The following is a 22,849-nucleotide window of genomic DNA, read 5'->3' as shown; positions in this document are numbered from 1 at the left end:
ACATATAGGTGTATACAAATATATTTATATATATATACACACACACATACAAACTCACATATAACACATTCACACAAACGTACTTATGTATATGCTCATATATATAACATACAATATTTAGAGTATTTCTACAATATGTCCTATGTAGTGTGTGTATATATATATATATATATATATATATATAACATTTGCAATATGGAATATAAATATACAATGTATATTATGTAGTGGAAGTGTATACACATATATTTATTTGTTGTATAATGTATATATGTATGTGTGTGTGTGCATGTATATATATAATCCATTTAATATGATTATAATATATACTATGTAGTATGTATGTATCATATAATGTGTATGTAATAATTTAACATGCCTATAACATAAAGAATGCTTTTATTTATATATATATATATATATATAGTTGAATATGTATGTATATGATATTTAAATATGTGTGAGTGCATGTGTGTGTTATGTTTGTGTCCATATTTATGAAATAATACTTGAATTTTTTTTTCTCTTTTGTTATATTTTATTAATTTCATTTATTATTATTTTTTTCCCCTCTACTCCTTTTAAAATGTGCTGACGACTAGAAGGTAATATACCATTCTTTGAGAATTTTGGCTCACTTGGAATGGTTTTGGATTTTTTAATAAAATTATTATTAGTTCCTTTTTGTGTTGCATGTTAAAAATATTCTAATTTCTAATTTGCCACCTGTAACATTTGATAAAATGTTGCTTTCATAATTGGTGCATGTGTTGGCCATTGTCTTTTGTTGTTGTTGTTTCTTTGTGTACCTTTGTTGCAGTTTTTATTTACTTTCAAAGCTTTGAAATTATTCTGAACAACCTATTTAATTAGCATATAAATTAATCTACCAATTATATTTTAATTATTATTATTTTTTTTTTTTTTTTTTTTTTTTGGCCAAAATAGATTGGCCATGGATTAATCAGTTTTAGATATTGAGAATATCTGATCAAATTTCTGTTCATTGGGATTGTATGCATGAAGGGGTAGCAGTGATATAAACTAAAATAGTTAGATTGGTCATGTTAAAAAGAAAGGTATTAGGATATTAGATGAGCTGAAATTTTTAGTATCACAAAATAACACATCTGATGATGCATAAGACACACTTTTTTCCAAAAGAAAATATCTCTAAAATATCTCCCTAGGTCCTGTTTGCAAAGTTGGGCCTTGCATAAGCTTCAGTGCATTAACAACTTTTTTTGCCTCAATATGCACTGCTGAAATTGGGGTGTGTCTAGTGTGCCCTTGCATATTTTATGTCATCATCTATGGTAGATAGTTATTATGAAATAGATGAACTTGAGCCATGTAATTAATCACAGAACAGATAGGCTGCAGCTACTGTGGTATTAATATAATATAGAGGTTGTCAGTTGATGCAGTTAACCACTGAATAGATGAGCTTAAACTGAGTAATGTATCATGAAATGGTGATGTGAGATATATTACAGAATAAATGAGTTGTTACTAAGGAACTAAATAAGTAGTTGTGGGCTGGAGCAACTGGGTATCATAAAATAGATTGGCATACAAAGAATCTGATGGTCTAGAGTGATGGGGGATATGAAGAAATGATGAGGGTTTGAATTATTGAGAGATAATAGAATACACGAGTTCAGGAAACTGAGGTATAACAATAAATGGTCAGATCACTGTAGTGTTGCAAAATAATTGGTTATGGGGGGGGTGGGGTGAGAGTTAACAAAGAATAGAGGGCTAGGATCATATTTTTTCAATGTTTTTAGTCTCATCTAGTATATGTCATTATTTAGGGAAAAGGTCAACTAGAGCAAAATAGATTTTCTTCATAATGTTTCCCTCTCTCACTGTGGATAGTTTATGTATAACAAACCAGACCTTCTGTATGATTTCTCATATGCCTATATAATACTCTGTAAGCATTCTTCTCCACATTCTCTCTCTATTTCTCTTGGTGGCAGCTTAATGTATATAATGCCTGGAATTTAAATCAACAATCCTTCATGCTTGCAATAGTCTCTTCAGTATTTCCAGTAACTAAATTCTTTCACATACACACACATACACATAGCTGTATGTTTGATAACTAAACTGTATTCATAGATCTAACTTCATTCATTACTTTAGGCAGTTAATGCATTGCATATGCATGCATATCAACAGACTATATAAATGCATGCATAGATGCTGTCGGGGAAAAAAGAACAAAATATACCTTCACACCTGCATGGTGTCTATGTGTTTGTGTGTATATGTGTGTGTGTGATATGTCGTAGCCAATATGTCTTCTATAGCTACTAACATTAATTCAGTAATGTTATATGGATGATATGTGATCAACTTGATTCATCCATATAGGGTTAACAGACTTAACAATGGCTTTAAATTCACCTAATATGTTTTGTTATTGTCATCTAAAAAATATTTGATTTTGGGAAGAGATTTATATTTATTTTTCTGTTTCATTTGTAATTTGATCATTTGTTTAAGCATCTTTTAATTTTGTAATTGTTTATGTAGGTTTGTGTATGTGTGTGTTTTGTAAAATGTGACATTTAGTTTATTCATGAATGTGAATGCTATGGTAGGATTATGTTTGTGTGTTATGAAAAGTGACAATGTATTCATGAAAGTATACATAACATTTGTATATTATTTTCTATGCATTATAAAAAAAAAAATTGACACAGTATATTTATGAATGAATAACTGTATTAGATGTGTTTATGTGAGTGTGTGCTTACATGCTTCTGTAAAGTTCAGTTAGTATATACTTCATTTACATTTATAAATGGTAAGTGTTCAGGGATATATCCACATGCATTATAATTTAGTAAAATTATATATAAACATATACTATATATATAGTTTATGGAGATGTACTTGCAAAGCAAGTGACCTGATCTGAGATTGTGTGCTGGAACGAAAATAATTGCAGCGTGGAAGGTGTTTATAAGCCATTTAAAATAACACACAAAAACAGTTAGATTCACGTCTCAAAGCAACGAAAATATTTTGACAAATTAAATTTAAATGTTGAAGTGAATCTAACGTTTTTTGTGTGTTATTTTAAATGGCTTATAAACACCTTCCACACTGCAATTGTTTATATATAGTTTAATGTTTATATATAGTAAAATTGTTATTAATATGACAAATGTAATAAATTAGCATTTAAATTAGTAATTTGTTTCAAGCAATTTACTAATTTTGTTTTCATACTTGTTTAAAGTTTTATTTTTATCCTTTACACTTAATAAATTTAGATGAAAGTGATAGTAATATTCTGTATGTGAGATGTGTGCAAGGTAGTTTTGTATGTTAGATGGGATATGTGCTTGATAGTTTGGTTGTATTTTGTTTGGCACCTCTATATGGCATGTTTACTAGGTTACATTTGTTTGTATGTGTATTCAATAGGTTTCTATTGTATGTATGTTTCAAATTAGTATTGTGTCATGCATATTCATCATCATTTATGTATTGTCATATCTATTTTGTAAAATTATGTGTTGTACTATTTTGTATGTTGTATCATGCAACGATGTGTTGTGCAGTTGTGTATCATATGCATTTCATCCAGCTTCATTTCTCCAATTGTACAACTGTGTATCATCTAATTTATATTCATGTATGAGATAAGATAGATCTAACATGGTAGATTATGTCTTTTAGATTTTTATCAGATGGTAAGATATGTTTATAATGTCTGGTATATTATATGATATATCTAATAGGTTGCCTGATTAACTTTTTAAGGTAAGTAATTTTGACAATAAGTATTGAAATTGAAGTATCTACATTACATATTTACTGCCATCTTCCTATACAAAGATCATGAACATGTTTTATCATATGCTCAGACGGAAAAAAAAAATTTCCCCTTTCATTTCCACTAAAGGTGATCCAATTGGTCTTATCTGTTTTAAAGGTGCAGTTTTGTCCTTAACTATAATTATGGATCCATATGTTCTCATCTACTAACAATCCTTTCATTGCTCTTAACATTTAAAGATTCGTGCTCATTGCTTATCTGCTGTTATATATGTATATCTTTTCTTTAACTATTGTTATGAAGCTTCTTCTCTTCTAATCTGTTTGTAAGGATCCATGATTAGTTCAGGACTGCTACTAGAGGGTAGCATACATAACTCTTTGAAAGATTTTTGTTAGCTTTAAATTTATATTTTGTATATATATACCTTTAAGGAACTGTGGTTCTCATTGATAACTGTTGCATATTTGTTAGCCCTAAATCTTCAAATTGTTCTCATTAAAATCTTTATACATTCAACAGTGAAATAACAAGTGGTAATATCAATATAGGAAGTTGAGGTTCAAGAATTTATAATTTTTACTCAATTCTAGAGTACTTAGAAGTTAAAGAATCAGAAATAACCGAAAGACATTTCATATATAAAAAAAATACTGAGGAGACAAACAACAAATTGAACTTCTCTGAAGAAATAAGCTTGATTAAATTCCATATGGAATTACAGGTGGCCAAGTTGAAAATGTATTGAAGACAATCATCATTAGTGATGTATTGTGTCTGTTGCTATTACACTTTTTTTAGTGTCTTGGCTCTTCTTGCTGCATATAAACACCAATATACAGTTCACAAATGTGAGCAGTAAAGACACTATGTAATTAACAAAGTTTTTGACAAATATTTTTTTATTATGAACTTGGCCTGCCTTATTCATTTTTCAATAGCTGATGCTTTCCAGAATTTGATATCTGAATCCTGCCTCAAATTAATGTCATATATTACTCCTTGCTATTTATATTGTTTCTCTTATCACTCATTTACTGTTTCTTTCTGAGCTGTGTGTTAAACATCATCTTGAGTCTTTTATTCCAAGAATCACTGCCCTATAAGTTTTTCCCCCATTCTAACTCTTCTTACATAACAAAAATCTTTGGTCTTTTCATCATCCACACCAATCTTATCCACCCATTGTTTTCCTTTTATTTGAAAAGGCTCTTGCAGTCTATAGGCAATACTCTTTCTCTTTTAGACAAAATAAACTACTGTGATATGGTTTAGAGTTGCATACTTATTGTTAAATGAATTTAGCTTTAGTTGAAAGAGTGGTTATTTGATAATATAGGTTCAATGTACTTGGAAATAATTGTATTTACATCTGATTTGAGTCTAGATTTTGCTGTAGTAGGAACTGGAGTACTTTGAAAGAATAGTGATTACAGAAGGGCTGTCAGACAAAAATAAGTGAAGTCAGACTTGAAAAGGTCATAGATGAAATATTGAAAGACAGACAGTTATGTGAACTGACCTTTTTGGTACCCTAGAAATTTAGGGAATGCTATTTTGTGAGGCTCCCACAGATGAAGGAAAAGTAATCAAAAAGCCTTGGCAGAATATATTCTTTATGTTGGTGCTTTTATCAAATAACACCTTAGTAGTTCAATTTTAGATATAAAAAAATCAAAAGCAAATTTATTTTCAATAATAAAAAAATAAAATAGTGAAAACATCTTTGTTTTAAGTTTCTTATATACAAATTCTATTTCTTTTTTATTAGCTGCTGTATACTCTTATGAATATTTTCTAAATATTTTATTGTAAAAAAGAAAACAATACATGTTTTATAGTATAGTGAAGTAACAGAAAAAGTTTGTTTCAAAGGAAGATCTTTCTCTTATATAAGAAAGACAATGATAAATCTACAGAAAAACACAACTTTGTCTTAATATAAATAAGCTTTACTTTCTATATATCTTTTTTTCTTTCATCAGACTCACTGTCATTCCTCATATACTTATGTTATAAAATGTGATATGTTTTATAGTGTATTTCAACAGTGAAATGGGATAATCTCTGTCATTTTTCAGTTTATTGCAAATTGTTGTTTTGTATATCAATACATTGACCTGCTAACCTTGTTCAGTTGTTTTATTTTTCTCCTGCTCCCTGTTATTGTAGACTGGGTGATCTTCTCTGCTGTGAAACCTGCCCTGCTGTATACCATTTAAGCTGTGTTGACCCACCTCTTCAAGAGGTTCCTGAGGATGATTGGTTATGCAGTGTATGCAAAGCTCATCAAGTTAGTGATACACTTTTTTTAAAATTTTATAAATCTAACATTATAATAATTTTCTAAGATATCATTAGAATATTTTATTAAACCCTGAGTAATCATCATCATCATCGTTTAATGTCTGCTTTCCATGCTGGCATGGGTTGGATGATTTGACTGACGACTGGCAAGCCAGAAGGCTGCACTAGGCTCCAATCTGATCTGGCAATGTTTCTACAGATGGATGCTCTTCCTAACGCCAATCACTCTGAGAGTATAGTGGGTGCTTTTTGTGTGCCACTGGCACAAGGACCAGTCAAGCTGCACTGGCAACGACCATGCTCGAATGGTGCTTTTTAAGTGCCACCAGCACAGGATATGTAATATGATTAAATAAAATATCAGTCACGAACTTGTGTTGATTTCATCAACTGTTCCCTCCACCCACATTTGTGGCCTCATACCCAATTTAGAAATCATTATAATAATATGGAATAATTGTTAAATCAGCAATGATGTATGATATATGATCTTTCTCAGAACTTATCCATTGAGATACTATGGTCAGTGAGCTTGATATTTCTATGCATTATCACCATTTAAAAGGTACAATGAAATGCTGTTATCAGTGAATCAAATTATGTTATTTTACAAATTAATGGTAGACTCTTGAATTAAATATGAAATAGAAAATATGGAACCAAGTTATTAGTTTCTTATAATTTTCTTTTATAGTCATTTCATAAAAAAAAAAATTACAGCTTTCATTTGTTAATATTCAGTTATTAATACTGTAGAATTCTAGTTTTATTTTTTACTTTTTACAGTCTTTTAATTTAATTCCATTTAGAATCTTCCATAGTTTTCTTTTCATCTCTTCCTTAATTTAATATTGACCATATATTTCTATTAATTCTTTTAAAAATTTTAAACTAAAGTAGTTGTCAAAATTTCCAAATTAAAATTATTAGTGTTCATGAAATATAAGTCTTATTGTTGTAAAAAGCACCCACTATACTCTCAGAGTGGTTGGCATTAGGAAGGACATCCAGCTGTAGAAACAGCTGCTCGAGTATTTTTATGACTGAAGGCATTTCAACTGTGACCAACTTATCTTTTGTATTTTTCAGTCACAGTGTATCTAGGGCCACATGATTTAATGTATGCTTTCTTTTTAAGACTAGAGTAAGATTGGAAGGTGGAGGCGTGTGGCTTAGTGGTTAGGGTGTCAACACCATAATCGTAAGATTGTGGTTTCGATTCCTGGACTGGGCGACACGTTGTGTTCTTGAGCAAAACACTTCATTTCATGTTGCTCCAGTCCACTCAGCTGGCAAAAATGAGTAACGCTGTGATGGACTGGCGTCCCATCCAGCTGGGGAACACATACGCCATCGAAACCGGGAAACCGGGCCCATGAGCCTGGCTAGGCTTTAAAAGGGTGCATTTATTTTAAGATTGGAAGGAAACTTAACTGCTGTTTCTAACATGTCATCATATCCACTGTAACTTTCAAGGAGGGTATGACTCATGAAAGAGTGATAGAAACTGGATGTATTTATTTAGTGTAGCAGTTGTCAGTGTACCTCAGCACATTGTTGCATTAAGTGAAATTGAGGTACATTAATTAGCTGAACATTTTTGAAAATATAATTTAAGGCTTTAGAAAGCTTTGTCTGTTTTAAAAAAACATGTTATTTAAATTTTTTTTGCTTCCAAACAATTTTCTATTAAGTTTTCATGTGAAGTGTGCCATTAATTTTCTATTTTGTCTCCAAAGTGCTTCTAAATTGAAAAAAAAAAAGTGGGGGGGGTTGAGAACAAATGATTTAGTGTCATACCATATGAATTATATTGAACACCAATTATTGTTAGAAGCCTATCAGTACCTTGAGTATTTTTATTTTACAGTTTTCTTTTTTCTTTTTTTAAATATTGTAATTAGCTGTTATAAATTCTTGTTTAGAAACAAAAATGACATGCAATTATTTTTATGTGAAACAGTTTGCAAATTTATTTCAAAAGGGGGCTTGTAATATCTCATTAAGTAGTAGAAGTCATGAAGTCAATATGACTGTCAGCTCATAGACTCTATCTCTCTCTCTCTTTCTCTCTCTCTCTCTCTCTCTCTCTCTCTCTCATATACATAGGTGCTACATTGTTTTAAGACCAAACCCTGCTAGACTTTTCAATATTCATCTCAGTTTTGTTGAACATACATCTCTTCTCTCTAAAACTATCCTTGCCTTTGGTCAAACGATATCATTGTGGTTATCATTTATTATCTAATTTTCTTCTTTTTTAGGTGAAAGGGCTGACTGATTGCCTCTCTGAATCAGAACGCAGTGGCTTACTATGTCGACATGAACCTATTGGTTATGATAGGCATGGGCGAAATTATTGGTTCCTAATTCGTAGAATGATCGTGTAAGTTACAGTTTAAAATATTTGTTTTAGAAATTTTCACATAATTCTTTGTTAAAAATATGACTGGTGCCTAGAATGGAATTTGCATGTTTAAATTCTCATTCTAAAGTTTCTATATCCCAATCAATAGATTTTCTTTCTCTTTAAGGCATGACCAAGCCTGAAGTATATATATATATATATATATATATATATATATATATATATATATATATATATATATAGATATATAAAATGACCTTCAAAATAATTTTGTCATATGTTGTATATTCACTGACTAAAATGTATTTGGTTTGCAAATTGAAAACGTTAAATAATTTTTAAAGCATTAAATATGTATGCATAAATGTCTCTCTTGATTTTTTCAGTCTGGTGTTAGGTATTTCAGCTTTCTATTTTTCTTCCTTCTTAAATGAGATTACTAAGCAATGATTTTTATTAACAGTGAGAAAGACAGTCAGTCCTGGTATTATAGCACAAAGGCTGAACTAGAGGAATTAATTGACTGCCTTGACAGAAATGAGTTTGAAGCAGAGCTAGTTATGGCTCTTGAAGATATGAAGGAAGAAATCCTAAAACAGATGAATTTGACTGAAGATCTCACCAATTCTGCGAAAGGAAGCAAAAAATCTGTTTTAGAAATTGAAAATGGTATTATTATTATCTTTTATCTTTTACTTCTTTGAGTCACTACATTCTGAGTCCAAATTCCTGCTGAGGTCATCTTTACCTTTTATCCTTTCAGGGTTGATAAATTAAGTACCATTGAAACACTGGGGGGTTGATGTAATCAAGTAGTCCCTTCTCCCAAATTTCAGGCCTTGTGCCTTTAGTAGAAAGGATTATTAGGGTTGTGGATTGGCAGGATTGGTATAGTGTTGGACAAAATGCTTGAACATATTTGTTTTGATTCTTGGCATTCTGAGTTCAAATTGTGCTGATGCCAACTTTGTTTTTATAGTTTTGGGGTCGATAAAATAAAGTACCAGTCAAGTACTGGGGGGTGAGGTGATATAATTGACTGTTACCCTCCCTCTAAATTTCTGACCTTGTGCATATGTAAACAGTTACTAAAGTTAGTGGATTGGCAGAATAGTTAGAGCATAATGCCTTGCAGTTTTCCTTGTGGGTCTTTACATTCTGAGTGCAAATCCTGCCATAGTCAAGTTTACCTTAGAGTTATACAGCTCTGGATCTAATTATGAATTAAGTAATATTAGTTTAGATTCATAAACCTTGATATAGCTAACATTTGCTTTTGTCTTTAATTACTATGTCAGTATATGCACTGGCTTTCGAATACTGTCACTGTTTCATTTGGTTGTCGTTTAGCAACTTGTTTGAAAATACAAGCTGAGAAAATAGCTAAAAGGGCTCAAGAAGAAGCTGAAAGGAAAGCTCGAGAAGAGGAAGAAATAAGGAAAAGAGAAGAGGAAAAGCTGCGTCAAGAAAGTGGTGGTGACTCTCAGGAAAATTCACAACAAATAGTGAATTCACAGATGCCGTCTTTTGCTCAAGAGGTACCAAAATCATGTTCAGAATTTAAATTTTTTTTTTTTTACTTTTTTATTCTATAAAGTTTGTTAGATGAAATAGCAATCATTGTGTATATAACTCAAGTTATGCTCAGACCAAGAACTGCTTCAAATTCTTGCAGGAGAGCAAACTCTGCTAAAGGCATCCATGACTAGATGATGGTGTTGAGCAAGGATGTTGGATTAAGTCTTTTACCCTTAAGTATTTCTTTGCTTCTTTCAAGTTGACAGAAATATTCAATTACATTAGTTTCAGCTCAACATTCTGAGTGCAAATGCAGCAGAGATTGATTGACTTAGGACCAATAAACTATGTACCAGTAATATATTGGGTTTGATCCAACTGGCTTGTGATTATTGAAAAGAAATCAACGTTTCTTTACTTCTCTCAGTGGTGACTATCAAAACGTTCAGTTTAAAATTTCCTTCCAATGAAGTATTAAACATTGTTTTTATAACTTAGCCCTATGATGAAGAACCAGTCCTATGGCCTTTGTTCAGGGCCTTGGAGACTGATGAGGGTAAAGTGGAGCCACAGACACTTCTCTTTATGGAAATTTAGTCTGAATGCTTGTAACAGAGAGGACTCTGATGAAGGTATCCAAGAATCAGTTGATGGTGTGAAACTGATCAATGGATTGTCTACCACTGAAGAGTAGGAATAGCCTGTCTGACAGGTTTCCGCATATAGTATTCATTTATCCAATTTCACTTACAAGGCTATAATTGAAGACTGTTGTTTAGAGGATTCTTTGTTGCGTTCATTTCCCTCCAGTGATGCTTTTTACACCTTCAGGAAAAGTATGAACAGGATACTTTCATTTCTGTCTTTTGTAAATCCGGGACTCTGTACCTATGGAATAAATCAGTATTTCATGGTCTTTTTTACTGATAGCTATACATATGATATAAAGATGTCTGATTGTTTATGGTTCACTCTTGATTGGCATTAATTGGGTTTCCTGAAGTATTTTGGGATCATTTTTCTAATCAAATTACTTCATACACATGTTCCTATTAATTGTTCAAATAATCAAGAATTTGAAAGGATTTAGTAAAATAACATTTTCATTAATTAGTATATTTTATTTATCTAAAATTATGACGAGAAGTTTTGATTTAAATATGAACATTAAAAACCCAGTCAGTTTTATATACAGACCCAGTGATGGGTTCATATCAAAAAGGTTAATAAATTGTAATAAAATCTTAAAAATTAAAGGGTTACTTGTATTTGTCTAATTTCAGAATTCTCTAATATCTGGCCATGGTAACAACTCCACCGAAGCCTGCACTTCATCTACATTTACCGTTCCTACAAGTACAGTGGATGGGCTCTCAACAAACTCATTAGCACCAGTTCAACCCAAAGAGAGTGAACCAGTCACTTCTTCTGGTACTTCACTATCCTCTAATTCCCTAAGTGGCTCAATGGCTCCTCCAAGACCTGTAGACTCTATTGATGACGAGGATAAGAAGCAAGCAGACAAAGCAGAAACGGGTAATATTTTGTTTGAAGATGCTTATAACTTAATACTTAATACTGTCTCCTACATTTCAGTTTGAGACTTCTCTCTGTCTGGAAATTCAGAAAGCTGTGAAATTTTAATGTTTCTTTCCTTATTCTTAGTCAGATTTTTAAAAAATGTTAACTATTTCAAATTTCTTTAAATATATTATTCTGTTCCGTGCGCACACACACACACAGATATATATATACATGTATATATCGTCATCAACATCATCATCATTGAATGTCTGTTGTCCATGCTGGCATGAGTTGGATAGTTGACAGAGGTTGCAAAGGTCTCTGAGTCTTGTTGAAGACATAACACCTCTCTGTTGCTGGTGGTATAAAAAAGCCCCAGTACACTCTATAAAATGGTTGGTGTTAGAAAGGGCAACCACCCATGGAAACCAAAGTGAAATGCAAGCAGGATAAGGACCCTGTGACCCATCCACGTGAGCAGACCCTTGCAACCTAACATGGACTACAAGTGTAAAATGATTATCATTATTATCAAATTCTGCCTAGGTCAACTTTACTTTTCATCCTTTCGGAGTTGATAAATTAAGTACCAGTTAAACACTAGGGTTGATATAACCAACTAGTTCTCTCCCCGAAAATTTCAGGCCTTGTACCTTTAGTAGAAATTATTATCATTAAACTAGTAATCCATACACAATACTTAGCAGCATTTTATCTGTTTTTATGTTCTGAGATCATATACCGCTGAGGTCGACTTTGCCCTTTTCATCCTTTCAGGGTTGATGAAGTAGGCACTAGTCAAGTATTAGGGTTGATGTAATCGAGTTATCTCTTTCCCCAAAGTTGCTGGCCTTGTGCCTGTAGTAGAAAGGATTATTATTATTTATTTATAAAGACAACAAGTTGGCAGAATCGTTACCATGCTGGACTAAATGTTTAGCAGCATTTCTTCTGGTTTGATGTTCTGAATTCAGATACTGCTGAGATTGACTTTACCTTTCAGCCTTTTGGGGTTGATAAAATAAGTACCAGTTGAGCACTGGGATGATGTAATTCCTACCCACCCCACCAAAAATAATTTCAGGCCTTGCTCCAACAATAGAAAGAATCATCATCGTCATTCCTATTTTTTTTATTTATTATAATTAATACTACTGTCATACAATAGAAAAAATGTGATCATTTAAATTATTACCGTTCTGTTGTTCTTCTTTCAGAAACTAGAAGAATTGTAACTCGTTCTAAAACAGGGTCATTAACGCCCAAGCAGTTTAATGATTCTATCACTAGTGGTTCTTTAAAGATTAGCCGTACTCCCAACTCAGATGATGTCCTGCTAATTAATAAAGAAGGAGAAGTTACCAGGGTTACACGCAGCAAATCTAGTGCTGTAAACTCTTGTTCAGGATATTTTAAATTAGGTAAACTCTTTTTTAATGTTTTTCTGATTTAAGTATTTTAGAATTCTGCATTTGCTTATTTTTTTTGTTGTAAATCTAATAAATTTGTTTTTAGTTAATTAATTATTATTTCTTTTATTCGTAAATTCTCTAAATGCTATTCTATATCAGTCTGTCTTAAGTAATCTGATTGCACATAAATTCACAGCTACCATAAATGTAACATTGTATACATCCTGATGTTCTAGAAACAGTTTTATAGTTCTGCTGTGGCATAGAATCCTCATCATCTGAAATTTTATTCTGTTTTACTTGCAGGAATGGAAAACAATTACAAGTCATTTATTAATCAATATAGTAGTAATCCATTAGCTTTAAATAAGCATCAGCATAATGAGGAGAGAGATAAGAAACGGTTTTTGTCACATAAGTTTAGTCTTACTCCTGTGAGTGAGTTTAAATGGAATGGTAGTCTTTATGGCAACCGTATACTGACTATTTCCACACTTAGGCTAAGTATCACACAATTGGAAAGCAATCTACCTACACCATTCCTGCATCCTAATTGGGCAATACATCGCCAAAACTGGCAAAAAGCGGTACATATGTGTCAAAATCCACAAGACTTCGCATTGGCACTAGCAATTCTTGAGGCTTGTATCAAGCCAGTGCTCTTTAACCCTGTCTGGACTGAATCTCTTGGTGAGTATTTTACTTTTTTTTTATTAATAATAATTTTTTTTACAAAACCACAATTAGATATTTTGAAAACTTTGTACTATTGCCCACTAACATTGTCAAAAAAATGTTAGTGATAAAACAAATCTGCTTGTATCACTGTAAAACTCTACTGACTTGATTAAATTATTAAGGGTGTTGATAGAAGCTGGTTAAAGAAACAAATCTAATGAATGATCACGGCAAATAAAAGTTAGCACCAGATAGGAGTAATCACTACAGTAAATTGGAATTGAATGAATTATTGAAATTTCCATGCTTCACTTCTCTTGATAAATATTTCCATTTTCAAGTTCAACTACTGGCAAAATATCTATTTTGTTTTTTTATCAATTAGTCTAGGAGAGAAGAATATTGCTGAAACTTTTTTAATCTCTTTTATACTGTTTGGTAGGATAAAAGTAAGTTGAGTTAATGTTGGTTTCTTATTGGAGGGAAAATACAGGCAAGGAATGTGTCAGAGTTATGCACTTCTGTATTAAGATTAATGAAAATGTTTAACACATATTTTGAGGAATGTGACGCAGTGGCTGAAGGAAGTTGAAAGTTGAGTACATTCTTTGTGTTTAGGTCTGAGTTATTTGTTGTCAATAAGTTCAGAGAGGCAGTTATTGTTATATTTGTGGTAGAAGAGACCAAAAGAGGATACTTGATGTTAATCAAATGTTGGTGGTTGGAAGCTTATCTGTTATGCACATATCATTTTAGGTATATGATTCAGAATGTGCATGTGCATGATCAGTACACCCTCCCATGAGAGATGTATTTATCAGTATTAGACAAGGCTGAAATAGTTTATAGTTCTGGAAAGAAAAATCAATTTCATGATTTAGTCTTGGTTCTCTGAAGAATATGTTGTTGCTATAACTTAAACCAACTTTATACAACAATTGGTTTGGACTTACACTTATCAATAATGAACACAAATTTTCGTCAAATTGCATGCACATCATCACAGTTGGTTGATATTAAGATGGATAATCATTTTAAGTAATTACTCATTCACCAAATTGCTGTCTCTTATTCATGCAACTTTAAGCTTTTATTTGCTTTAAAGTTTAGAAAATAATATGTAATCCTAACAAAGCCTCATACTTTTCATTGTAGGACATCATCGTTTGCAAAAAATTACTGCAATGGATCGAGAAGAGATGAAGAAAAGAGAAAAAGAACAGCGTAGAAGAAAAGAAGAGGAAGATGACCCAAGTAGGCTTGTCTGGATTAAATATCCTTTAGGCCTCAAACATCAAGTAAGTTTATGCAAACTATTTTGTTGCCTTCTAAGATTTTTTTCTGTTGATTCTTAAAATTGCATTAGTATTTTTATTGCTAGGTCCGTTTTTAATCATATGGTTGATAAGCCCATTGAACTGTCAGTACAAGGTGGCCAGAATGAAAATAAATTTGTGAAAATTTTTGAAATAAAATCTTACTTTAAGTGTTATATGTCAGATAATGTTGGATTAAGATGCTTACACATATGCATTTTTGTAACCTGATTAACTCATCCAGCATAGTTAAACTGGTCATTTATAATTTTTTTTAAATCATCTTTTGTGGGCAGTTTACTTGTAAAGTAATGCTTGAATCTCTTTACTCACAGATAAAGGATCAGTCCTGTGGTATTTGAACTCAAACTCTTGAAGTTCACTACATAATATTTGCTGACACGGACCACCACCAGTTTCCTCATTCTCTTTCTTTCTTTCTTTCTTTTTTTATATATAACTTATCTTGTTGGTCTTTTTTCCATTTTGTCTTCTCTTTGATTCTTTGGTGAATGGTGAGCTAATGGACATCATATTTAGGAGACATAAGACTTATCAGTCTGCTTCATGGTCCTGGTGGAGAGCGAGGGAGACATGCTGGAACAGCCACTCCAACTCATGGAGCTCACACTTGCAGATAGCCATCCCTGCTTTAATAGCAGTGAGAAGAGATGTAGTCTGGGAGCCAAGAAGGCCAGAGGTCTCCTCTGCCACAGGTTCAACCACAAATCTGTCAGAGAGTGGTCGATGCCTTCTCAATTTGCCCTTCATAGTTTAATGAGCAGTGAATCCTGGGCTCTTTGATTATCTCCTTCATTCTACATTAAGCTTTATTCTTCAGCTTATTACTCTCTACATTGCCCATTTATAACTTATGGCTCTTCATGATTGTACTTTTCACTTTTCACTTCATAAACTTTTGGGCAACCTGCCCCTATGACTACTTACATGTCAATAGCTATGATTTTATGTGGACTTCAATATTTGTTTTATTGTTTCTGTTCAGGTCTGGAAACAAAAAGGAGAAGAGTACAGAATTACTGGCTGTCATGGATGGTTGTGGATTGGATCAACACGAGTCTATAACATGGTTCCTATGGATACTGTCGGATTGCGAGCTGTTTCAGCTAAACTGCGAGCACGTAAACGGAAATTAATTGAGTCAAATTTTGTAAGACCATCAAAGATTGCTAAGAAAGAAAATGAAGAGGTAAGTAATGAAGGAATGGATGTAAATGGACAACAGTCAGAAAGCCAAAACAGTTCTGCAGTTAATGAAGTTCAAAAAATGGAGGTTGATGGAAGTAAAATAAAAGTTGAACCAACTGAAAAGAAAGAAATTGATGTAAAAGAAGAATCAGGAATTAGGTCTGATCCCAAATTGGAAGCTAACACATGTAAAGATGAAAAACGATCTGAATTGTCATTGGTGTCTCCTAAAAAAACAACACAGGATGTTGAGAAAGAATCTGAAACAAAAGATAAAGTAGTCACTGATACAGCTGTTAAGGATAATAAAATGGAATTTGATGATGATCCTGATATAAAATCTGATGACTATATTAGATTGAATCAACATTTGTTCTCATTTCCTCCTTATACTAGTCTTCCACCTAAAATAGGTGTTGACGTTATTGATGTTTCTGATGCATTTCAGAAGAAAATGTATTATCCTAAATTAGTGAAACCATTTTCTAAACTAGACACCCTTCTGGAACGGCGTTTAAAATGTGACGAAATGGAGAAAAAGCAGAGACAAGCCATAGAACAACAAATTGCATTTAAATTGAAATTACAACCAGCTAATTCACAGGTAAAAATTCTCACACCTGCTGCAGCAGCTTTGTTAAAACAAGAAACAAAAAATTCTCAAGAAAATGTGAATGTTACAAAACAGTCATTGCCTCTGAAGTACTGCTGCTATTGCATATCATGCCGATTGCAAAAGGCTACAACTAACGAAACTGCCATCACACCTTCCTGCTACTCTCCATTTTGTCGAAATAATAAACAAGCTGTAACTTCAAATGCTCAACCTGCAAAGACTGTTGCAGTAACTACACCAACGACATTGGTAAAAACTGTTGCAGTAACAACATCAACTACATCGGTGAAATCTGTTGGAGTAACAACACCCACTGCATTGAAAACTGTTGCAGTAACAACACCAACTACACTTGTAAAAACAGTTGCAGTAACAACACCAATTACACTTGTAAAAACAGTCACAGTAACAACACCAACTACACTTGCAAAAACTGTTGCAGTAACAACACCAACTACGTTTGCAAAAACTGTTGCAGTAACAACGCCAACTACGCTTGCAAAAACTGTTGCAGTAACAACACCAAATACACTTGTAAAAACTGTTGCAGTAACAACACCAACTGCACTTGCAAAAACTGTTGCGGTAACAACACCAACTGCACTTGCAAAAACTGTTGCGGTAACAACACCAACTACACTTGCAAAAGCTGTTGCAGTAACAACACCAACTACACTTGCAAAAACTGTTGCAGTAACAACACCAACTACACTTGCAAAAACTGTTGCAGTAACTGCACCAACTGCACTTGCAAAAACTGTTGCAGTAACAACGCCAACTATGCTTGCAAAAACTGTTGCAGTAACTGCACCAACTACACTTGCAAAAACTGTTGCAGTAACTGCACCAACTACACTTACGAAAACTGTTGCAGTAACAACACCAACTACACTTGCAAAAACTGTTGCAGTAACAACACCAACTACACTTGCAAAAACTGTTGCAGTAACAACACCAACTACACTTGCGAAAACTGTTGCAGTAACAACACCAACTACACTTGCAAAAACTGTTGCAGTAACAACACCAACTGCACTTGCAAAAACTGTTGCAGTAACAACACCAACTGCACTTGCAAAAACTGTTGCAGTAACAATGCCAAATACACTTGTAAAAACTGTTACTAGTGCAGCTGCACCAGCTATTGTTCTTACCAGTACTCCTACTAGTTCTTTGATTAAAACAGTTGTAACTGCTGCTACAACAACTTCACCATCAACTCCATCAATATCTGCTACATCATCTGTTGTTACAGCACCAGCATCTACCACCGCTACTGCAGTATCATTAGTAGCAACCCCTACAGCCATATCTACAACACGGTCAACTGTCTCGCCCATTCAAACAACAGCTGTCACAACACCCTCTGCTCCCACAGCAATCACTCCATCTCCAAAATGCACCATTCCTGTATCATTAGCAGCAACAGCCGTTCGTACCATCCCTGTGACACTTGCAACATCTTCACTACCAACGATCACATTAGGTACTACCTCATCAAATGTCTCTGCCATACCAATCTCTATTGTATCAAAAGACTCTTTGAATAACTCAATTAATAATACAACTTCTTTGACTCCAACACAGGTGGCTATTCCTGGGACTAAAGTTCCTGTGGCAATATCAACTGCAACTTCCAGCCCTGCCATGGTAGTCTTTACAACACCTACTTCAAATTCTCTTACAAAATCTGCTCCACTACAGACTGCCAGTGTAGATAAAACACCAGCGAAACCTGTTGTAGTCAATGGTAAAAAAAGTGATTCTTCCAATGTTGACCATGGAAATGAAAAAATTGATGTGGAAGGTGATAAAGAAAATACTTCTAAATCTCTTTTGGTTAATTCAGAAAATACAACTAAACAACTCTCTGATGGATTAGTTGGCAAAAGTTTACTTCCTGCTAAACTTTCTTCGGACATATCACTTCTCCAGACTGGTGGGTTGACAATTGCTAAAGCTACACCTGTAACTGCCGAACAGAAGAGTACTCCTGTCAGGAAGATCAGCACTGTAGCCAGCAACAGTACTGTAGCACAACTACTCACTGCGAAACCAGCTGTAGCACCTGCCTTGACACCAGCTCAAATAGCTGCCAGACAGGCATTAGCTGCTATGACTGTTGATGAATTAAAGGCTAAGATGCCACCTATAAGAACTACAAAAGATAAGTTTAGGCTGCCAAAATTTTCCAAAATTGGTAAACGGACCAAAATGTTACGTAAAAGTAGTTTGCCAGTATGTCAGAAATTTCAAACTCCTAGCAAATCAAAAAGTATTTTTGTCTTAGAAAGTCATGAACTGAAACGACTAGCACGGAAAGGTGGTAATATGGAAGCTTCTGGTTTTAATTATAACTGCAAAATGAACAATGTGAATTGGATTTATCAGTGTCCACGACCTTCTTTCAAATCTGCATGGCGATATCGCACGCAAACTCTCAAATCCCTCGCAGCAGCTGGTCTGCAGCTACGGATTCTCTGGGTATGTCTTCGGTGGGATGACATGTCTGTGAAGACACCTGCCGGTGGCACAAACACTGTTTCCACTGAAACGGAGATAACGACGACAGAGTTATTGAAAAGGCGTGATATTGGTCCATATGGACTCCGCTCTGAGTTTCTGGTACGCAAAATTGTTGTGCCTATTGGATTACCTAGTCAACAAAGAGGTTGGTTCATTTATTTATTATTTTTTTATTTCAAACAACTGTTATATTTAAATGTTACTATTTGTTGGATGATTGCACATTATATATATATTCTTGTTGTTTAGATCCAGGGCTGAGCTGACCTGGATCTAAATTAAAGCTATTCCAGCCATTTTCCTTCTTGACTTCATGTATATCTAGGACTAAATTGTCCAGTGTGCCATGTGTCCTTCCTTTTCTGAGATGGTAGAAAGTGATTTGACAAAGATTTGGTTGCTATTTCTTGCAGGTCAAACAATCACAAAGATTCCCTTGTTGGCTCATATTTATTATTGCAATCCCTTGGGGTGATTATCTATCTACCAGTAACTTTGGTGGATCTGCATGTAACTATGTAGCTGGGCAACTGCTAATGATATAGGTGATGTCTCCCACCTTGGGAGAGCACAGTCGATACTTGAGATCTAGAAGTATCCTTATCTCTTTTGTTTATTGGGTTCTCAGTAGCTTTCTCTTTTTCTTGGATAGTAAAAGCATAGCTTCCGAGGTAAGATGTAATATAATAATTGAAGGTTTAAAAGAGGCTGCTATTCCTATCAATGTTGTTGGTATTCTCTAACTTACAGGATATATGACTATGCATAACTTTCTGCTGGTTTGATGCGTGTTTCTCTTCCAAGTTTCTATTTAAATAGGTTAGTACAACCACTCTTAGTTCACATGGCATAACTGTGCCTGTTTGGGAGTTCTTCATCTAATCTCATGGTGTTATTACTTTCACTGTTGAGTCTGCATATAATATACTCGTTTCTCTCTTTACTGCTCAACAGGTGTTGTCTAGGTGACCTGTTGCAGTACTCAAAGCGACGTTTAGACTGATCTTGTACCTCCATCCCTCTGTTTATCATGTTAGTGTTGCTGTTGATGTATAAGTTACCAGCCATTGTTAATATCTTCATAGTCTTCATGTGTCCAGTCTCGTACCCCAAATGTTGGTCCTAACACTGACACTGTGAAACCATTTGGGATATAGTTTTATTGAATGCAGACAACTCTGATTAATGTACTTTCCAAAGTCTGCTGAAAGTATTCTTTAGTCATTTTTGATTTACTCGCAGCACCAATATATGCAATATTCTCAATGATTCCAATGTAGTTGTAACATTCATCACTGGTAATAAGAGAGATAGAGAGGCCAATGGCATCCATATTATGGAGGTGTAGGAGTTTTGGTGAAGGAGGAAATCTGTGAGAAGGTGGTGGAGGTCAGGAGAAAGAGTGACAGAGTGATGACAGTAGTGTTAGCATTTGAGGAAGAAGTGGTGAGGGTGATTTGTGGGTATGGTCTGTAAAGTGGAAGAGGGATAGTTGAGAAAGAGCAGTTCTTTGATGAAACGGCGAATGAGTGGGACTTACATAAGGTGGACAAATTGGTTTTAGGCATGGGTGATTTTAATGGACATGTTGGGAAATGGATCCAGGGCTTTGAGGGTGTGCATGGAGGAAATGGAATTGGGGAGAGAAATATGGAAGGAAGGATGCTGTTGGAGTTTTGTGATGAGAAAGAGTTGTGTGTGGCGAACACGTGGTTTAGGAAAACAGAGAAAAGGAAGGTGACTTTCAGTGCAGGAGGGAATGAGACAGAGATTGATTTTGTGTTGGTTGGCAGGAAAAACAGAAAGTATCTGAGAGATGTGAAGACAATACCACGGGAGTTGCAGCACAGATTGGTGGTTACTGACTTGGATAAGAGGAAAGTTAAAAAGTGTGTGAGAGAGGGAACAGTTGAGTGGAGAAAGGTGTGGAAACTGAAGGAGGTGAAACAAGAGCTACATTTGAGGAGAGAGTTGGGGAGTTGGTAAGCATTGATGCACTGGATTTGGTAAGCATTGATGCACTGGATTTGTGGAGGTCTATGTAATAATAGGACTGAGCAAATGAAAGCCAGGTATAATAACATGAAGAATCATGCAAAGAGGGTGGTTGCGAGATCTATGAGGAAAGAGGCTGAGGAGAGGTTGAGTGGGCTGGGTGAGAACCCAGATAGTGTGTTTAGGTTTATTAAATCAATGTAAAAAGATGGAAGAGGTGTTGAGTGGGGAAGATGCATGAGGGGGAGTGATGGAAGGTTGAATTTTAGTGAGAAGGACAAGGGAAGAATTGCATATGTTGAGGATGAATGAAGAGTATGTTTTGAGGAGGGTGATTGCATTTGAGGTAAATAGATCGCAAAAGCAAGGTAGAAAAGGTGGTGAAGGAGATTAGGAGGGTTGGTTTGAAAAAGGAGGATGCCCAAAACCAGGCAAGATGGCAAAGTGGTGTGAGGGCAGTTGCTATGGCATTAAGGTAGATCTGGCCAACCCCGTTAATGGGGACAAAACCCACATTTAAAACATTGGATGATGATCATCATTATTATTTGCCTGGTTGACAATTTTTCATCATTTGACTATCAAATATGAACACTTGTCCTAACCAGGTGCAGTCCCAGGAATTTTTCGAAGGGAGGGCACAAGGTCAGAAGGGAATACAATTCCAGGAGAAAAGGGAGTAATAATATTATTTAGAAGGGCACACTTCTTTTCTTGAGCGGGGAACATGCCCCTCAGGCACCCCAGCTAACCATACTCCATTTATGTCCCTTGAGAATATTGTAATCAATTCTAATTGTCCCTTGGTTTCGTGTATATTTCTCATCAACCAAAAAATGTGTGAGTAACATTGGTCTTTCTTTCATCTGAAAATCTTATCAAGCAGCCTTTGTATTGCCTAACGGGGTAGAAAAGGTTTCACTGATAGGATGAAAGACATTGTAGATAAGCTATCACCCTGAAATATTCCTGTTGATAGCCTAATTATTGTTCATGACTAAAGAGGTAACTTTAATTCTTATTGATATCCCTGAGGACCATGTTGTTGTAGGCCTCTTAATGGCATTGATTATAGATGTTGGAACTTCAGCATGTTGTTTTGTCTTGATTCTATATTCCTTGAGTGAGGAATAGTCAAATTCTTTCTTACAATTTAGCCCGACAGTCATCAGGCTTTGGCTGTACTGTTTTGTGTACTTCAAGGCAGTTTTGTGGATGAGGAAATGTTTGGCACAGCCCTAGGATGCCTTCTTCTTCCTCCTGCCTCTTTATCAGTCAACACAGTAATCCAAGGAATGCATTCAAGCAACCTCTGTATAATTCATACATCACATTTAAATACATAATGAGCTTGTAGTTTTAGGCCAAATGCATTTCCTGGCATGTATGTATGTGAGTACAGTAAGCTTCTTTCAGTTTCTGTCTCAAATCCACTCACAAGGCTTTAGTTGACCTGGGGCTATGCTAGTAGACACTTGTCCAAAGTATTGTGGAGTGGGACTGAACTTGCAATTACATGGCTAGGAAGCAAGCTACTTAAACCATGCAGCCACGTTTCCAACATTCTCTTGTAATTTCTCG

The 22,849-nt window shown here is 34.3% G+C and overlaps 1 protein-coding gene across 4 annotated transcripts in view; it reads left to right on the top strand.

The window, feature by feature from the left end:
* Positions 1 to 22,849, top strand: part of LOC106882806 (nucleosome-remodeling factor subunit BPTF) — a 72,369-nt gene that overhangs the window by 24,619 nt on the left and 24,901 nt on the right. For all 4 annotated transcript variants that reach the window (XM_052966951.2, XM_052966950.2, XM_089350508.1 and 1 more), the window contains exons 2-10: positions 5,972 to 6,092; positions 8,371 to 8,492; positions 8,938 to 9,143; positions 9,825 to 10,012; positions 11,276 to 11,528; positions 12,734 to 12,937; positions 13,235 to 13,618; positions 14,762 to 14,904; positions 15,929 to 19,418. In XM_052966951.2, the coding sequence (XP_052822911.2) occupies positions 5,972 to 6,092; positions 8,371 to 8,492; positions 8,938 to 9,143; positions 9,825 to 10,012; positions 11,276 to 11,528; positions 12,734 to 12,937; positions 13,235 to 13,618; positions 14,762 to 14,904; positions 15,929 to 19,418 (5,111 nt within the window). The remainder of the gene's footprint in view (positions 1 to 5,971; positions 6,093 to 8,370; positions 8,493 to 8,937; positions 9,144 to 9,824; positions 10,013 to 11,275; positions 11,529 to 12,733; positions 12,938 to 13,234; positions 13,619 to 14,761; positions 14,905 to 15,928; positions 19,419 to 22,849) is intronic.

The sequence above is a fragment of the Octopus bimaculoides genome, chromosome 4, assembly GCF_046866305.1.
Source record: "Octopus bimaculoides isolate indiv1 chromosome 4, ASM4686630v1, whole genome shotgun sequence".
Classification (NCBI taxonomy): Eukaryota; Metazoa; Mollusca; class Cephalopoda; order Octopoda; family Octopodidae; genus Octopus; species Octopus bimaculoides.
Note: the sequence above shows the minus strand (reverse complement) of the source record. Positions and strands in the feature narration are given on the sequence as shown.